Source organism: Egretta garzetta, unplaced genomic scaffold (genome assembly GCF_000687185.1).
Source record: "Egretta garzetta isolate BGI_Z169 unplaced genomic scaffold, ASM68718v1 scaffold190, whole genome shotgun sequence".
In the NCBI taxonomy this organism is placed as follows: Eukaryota; Metazoa; Chordata; class Aves; order Pelecaniformes; family Ardeidae; genus Egretta; species Egretta garzetta.
In genome coordinates this window covers 756,295-760,336 of record NW_009258272.1, presented here as the reverse complement: position 1 = coordinate 760,336, position 4,042 = coordinate 756,295, and the positions used below count along the sequence as shown (strand labels likewise).

Sequence of the window (4,042 nt, the reverse complement as noted above, 5' to 3'; positions counted from 1 at the left end):
GGGGACAGTGGGGACATGGGTCAGGCTGAGCTTGGCAGGGGTGTGATGCAGGGACCTGGGGAGGGGGATGGAACTGGCTGTAAAGACAAGCCCCTGTGTCACTCCCTGCTAGCAAAACCCTGTCTGGCTCTTTGCATGGCACAGAAAACTGTCCTCACAGAGGGCTTGAGCTGAGGATGGGACCTCAGCCAGTCCCCAGCTGCATTGTCATGCAGCTGTCCTGGGGCCACCTGAGTCCATTCAGGCAGCAGGGCTTTCCCTGAGCTCTGTGTCCCCAGGCTGCTGCATCTATGGTCCCTTTGCATGTGTATATCTTCAGACTCTGATAACAGGGTCTCTCCTGCTCCCTACAGTTACACGGCTAAAGCCACATGCCTGTCAAGTGGCCGGGATTGCCCCAGCCTCTCCGGTCATAAGAAGGTCCAGCGAGCCCCAGCTGTGCCCAGGGAACAACAGCAAACCCCTGCCAGACCCTGCCCACAGCACCCACTCGACTCCCTGCCACGGGTATGCCCGTGCCTCCCCCTCTCCCTCCGTGAACAGCTACAGCGACCCAGACACGGGGCACTACTGTCAGCTCCACCCCACCTCGCCCATCAGCAGAGACCGGCCAGCTCATGACACCAAGCAGCTGCCAACAAAGAGCTACGTGGAGAGGCTAAAGGTGGAGGAAGGACAGAGAGGGACTGTGGAGAATGGCTCCGGGGAAGCAGAGGCAGGGCAGAGGCTGAAAGGAGAGATGGACTTCATGGGCTTTGTGCCCCCCACCATGGAGACAACCTCCTCCTTCAACCCTGCGGCCTTCCAGTCCCTGCTCATCCCCTTGGAGAACAAACCACTGGAGATGGCCGTGCTCAAGAAGGTCAAAGAGCTGCTGGCAGAGGTGGACGTGAAGACGCTGGCCAAACACATCACCAAAGTGGACTGCCTGGTACGGCCAGGGCCAGGTGGGAGGGATGGGCACTGCTGCCCTCCGATCGCTCCAGGTTGGCAGGGGATCGGAGCACCCCCAAGCATTGGGGCACCCCCGAGTGTTGGAGCATCTCTGCTGGGCTCTGCCATGCTGCATCAGCCAGGGCTGGCAGAGGCTGGGCTGGGGCAAGAGGCTGCCCAAGGATGCTTCAGCCTCTTCTCAATTAACAAAGGTCTGACCAGCTCTCACCTTTCTTGCCAGGTTGCCCGGATATTGGGTGTGACAGTGGAGATGCAGCGGCTCATGGGTGTGAGCTCTGGCATGGAGCTGCTCACCCTGCCCCACGGCCACCAGCTCCGCCTCGACCTGCTGGAACGGTACGGCACACCATGGCGGAGGCGAGCCCACCAGGTTGCCCCACACGGCACAGCCCAGCTCCCCTGGGGTGTCCCCAGCTTGGCATGGGGGGTGTCCACTGCATCTCCTGGGGTGGAGGAGTCCCGACCAAGCCCTGGGAGCATCCCCAGCCCCCCCCTACTGACCCCACTTTGCATCTCGCCCCGTGGCAGGTTTCACACCATGTCCATCATGATTGCTGTGGACATCCTGGGCTGCACGGGCAGCACGGAGGAGCGGGCAGCCCTGCTCCACAAAACCATCCAGCTGGCTGCTGAGCTGAAGAGCACCATGGGGAACATGTTCAGTTTTGCAGCTGTGATGAATGCCCTGGAAATGACACAGGTACGGGGATGCTCCCTTTGTCCTTGTGGCCTGGGCTCAGCCCCCTCTCCCAGTGTCCTGCAGGCTCTGACAACCGTTGGGGTGGGAGAAGGGGGAAAATGCCCAGGGGATGCATGGAGCCACGTCTGCTGGGGTGTAAGCAGGGAAGGAGAAGAGCCGTCCCCTCCACAGAGCAGACAGCCCAGTCCTGCCAGGATCTGATTGTTTTTCAGTGGTTGGGCTTTTTGTTTTGTGCTGGGCTGTGTTCCTGGGAGGAAATGAATCTGCCCTCCGGTACAATACAAATCAGTCTCAAGGCCGTGGCAGCAGTGTCTCCGGGCCACACTGCTCCCTTTGGAAGATGAAAGGAGATTAAAATTCAATTTTAAATCGAGCCCAGCTGGGAAGTCTTGCTTCCTGCCTGCACAAAGGAGGTGGAACGGCTGCCCCCTCCCTGCGTCTCATCTTCAAGGCTGCTGCGATGTGGGGAAGCTGCTGTCCTGGGGCATGGGGAGGGGAGAGAAATCCTGAACGCAGCCTCAGTGCCAGGGATGTGCTGTCTCTGGCTGTGAGCGCTGGTGAAGGAGGCTGTTTTGGGGAGCAGCAGGCACAGCTGGGGGCCATGGCTCTAGGGCCAGCCTGTGCCCCCTGGGAGCACCCTGCAAGCCCAACGCCTGGTGTCCAGGGGCTGTGCTGCCCCCAGCACCCTCCATCTCCAGCACCCCCAGCACCATCTGCCCCATCTACTTTCAGATCGCCCGGTTGGAGCAGACTTGGATGGTGCTGCGGCAGCGGCACACGGAGGGCGCAATCCTCTATGAGAAGAAGCTCAAGCCATTCCTGAAGAGCCTGAACGAAGGGAAAGGTAACAGGAGCAATTCCCCTTCTCTCACCTGCCTGCTCCTTCCTGCTTTGTCCAGGCACGGCCTTGCTGGAGGGGGATGTGTTTGAGAGCTCTGACCCTCTTCCAGCCAGTGCCAGACGCTTCCCCTCGGTTTTTCAGACACCCGGCAGGGCCCGTTGGCCTTGGCTGCCCCTTCCTTCCCAAGAAAGCATTTCATAACTAAATAAAACCAGCAGCTGGGCACAAATACAACTCAGCTGAGCCAAACCCTCGCACTCACATGGCAGTGCATGCCAAGCCGAGGGGACAGGGCAGCCAGTCGGGGAAGATGAAAAGCCACATCTCTCCAACACCCAGCACTCTGGGTTCTGCAAACCTGCCCATCACAGCCCTGGGAAACAGGAACACAGCCTGAGCAGGGAAAGCAGCATTCCCCTCCCAGCACAACCAGAAAGCCTGCCTGGGAAGAGCTGGTGTTGAATGAGGCGATGGCCCCAGGCACAGCGATCGCAGAGCCACAGCTGCTGCTGAGCCTTAAAGCCTCTCCTGGGAGCGCGGTGGCAGCCCAGCTTTGCGGGGCCATGTGGCCACACGAGCACTCCATGGGGCTGGGGCAGATGGGAAGGGGGACGCAGGGGCACAGGGCTGTGCGGGGTCCTCAGGGTGCCTCTCTCCACAGAAGGGCCGCCGCTGACCAACACCACCTTTCCCCACATCATGCCCCTTGTGACTCTCCTGGAGCGGGATGAGGCTCTCACGGACAGCCCTGAGCCCTGGGACACCACCGACAACGGCGTGGAGGTGGTCATGGCCCACCTGGAGGCGGCGCGGATGGTGGCCCACCACGGTGGGCTTTATCACACCAACGCCGAGGTGAAGCTGCAGGGTAAGCAATGGGGATGGCAGAGCCCCTTTCCCTGTGCTGTGTTCCCAGTGCGCAGCTGCAGCCCAGCACCAGACGGAGCACCCCACTGGTGCAGGGTCCCCATCCCATCCCATCCCATCCTGGGGAACTGACTCTCCCTCTCTGCAGGTTTCCAGGGCAGAGCGGAGCTGCTGGAGATATTCAGCACCGAGTTCCAGCTGCGGCTGCTCTGGGGCAGCCGTGGGGCTGAAAGCAGTCAGGCCGAGCGCTATGAGAAGTTCAACAAAGTCCTCACTGCCCTGTCCCACAAGCTGGAGCCGATCCCACTTGTAAATACATTTTCACGATCACTTCTCAATGTACAGACTTGTGAAGGATGGTTCTTGTTGTAAATAATTAGGCTCATTCGTTTCGTCTTGTAAATACGTGTACATATCTCATGGGTTTGGTTCTTACATACAATAAACTTTTATGCTGTTCCTCAAGGGGATCCCCTCTCCCGTGGGTGTCATTTAAACGAGGCCCCAGCCCCCCCGGGAGAGCAAGAGGCCAGGGTAGGGCTGGTGAAGGGGACCACCGTGCTGAACCCGGCCCTGCTGGGCCCCCGGAGTGGTCCAGCGGCATCCCTTCGCTGGCGGGGGGGGGCTGTGCCGTCGTCCTGACCCCCGCTCTGCAGGGGGGGCCGGGGTCCCGCGCACCC

General features: G+C 60.5%; 1 protein-coding gene across 1 annotated transcript in view; it reads left to right on the top strand.

The window, feature by feature from the left end:
- Positions 1-3,858, top strand: part of SH2D3C (SH2 domain containing 3C) — a 26,578-nt gene extending 22,720 nt beyond the window's left edge. The window contains exons 7-13 of the mRNA XM_035889937.1: positions 354-931; positions 1,175-1,290; positions 1,483-1,654; positions 2,387-2,498; positions 3,157-3,363; positions 3,511-3,671; positions 3,829-3,858. Coding sequence (XP_035745830.1) covers positions 354-931; positions 1,175-1,290; positions 1,483-1,654; positions 2,387-2,498; positions 3,157-3,363; positions 3,511-3,671; positions 3,829-3,858 — 1,376 coding nt within the window. The remainder of the gene's footprint in view (positions 1-353; positions 932-1,174; positions 1,291-1,482; positions 1,655-2,386; positions 2,499-3,156; positions 3,364-3,510; positions 3,672-3,828) is intronic.
- Positions 3,859-4,042: the final 184 nt, after the last annotated feature.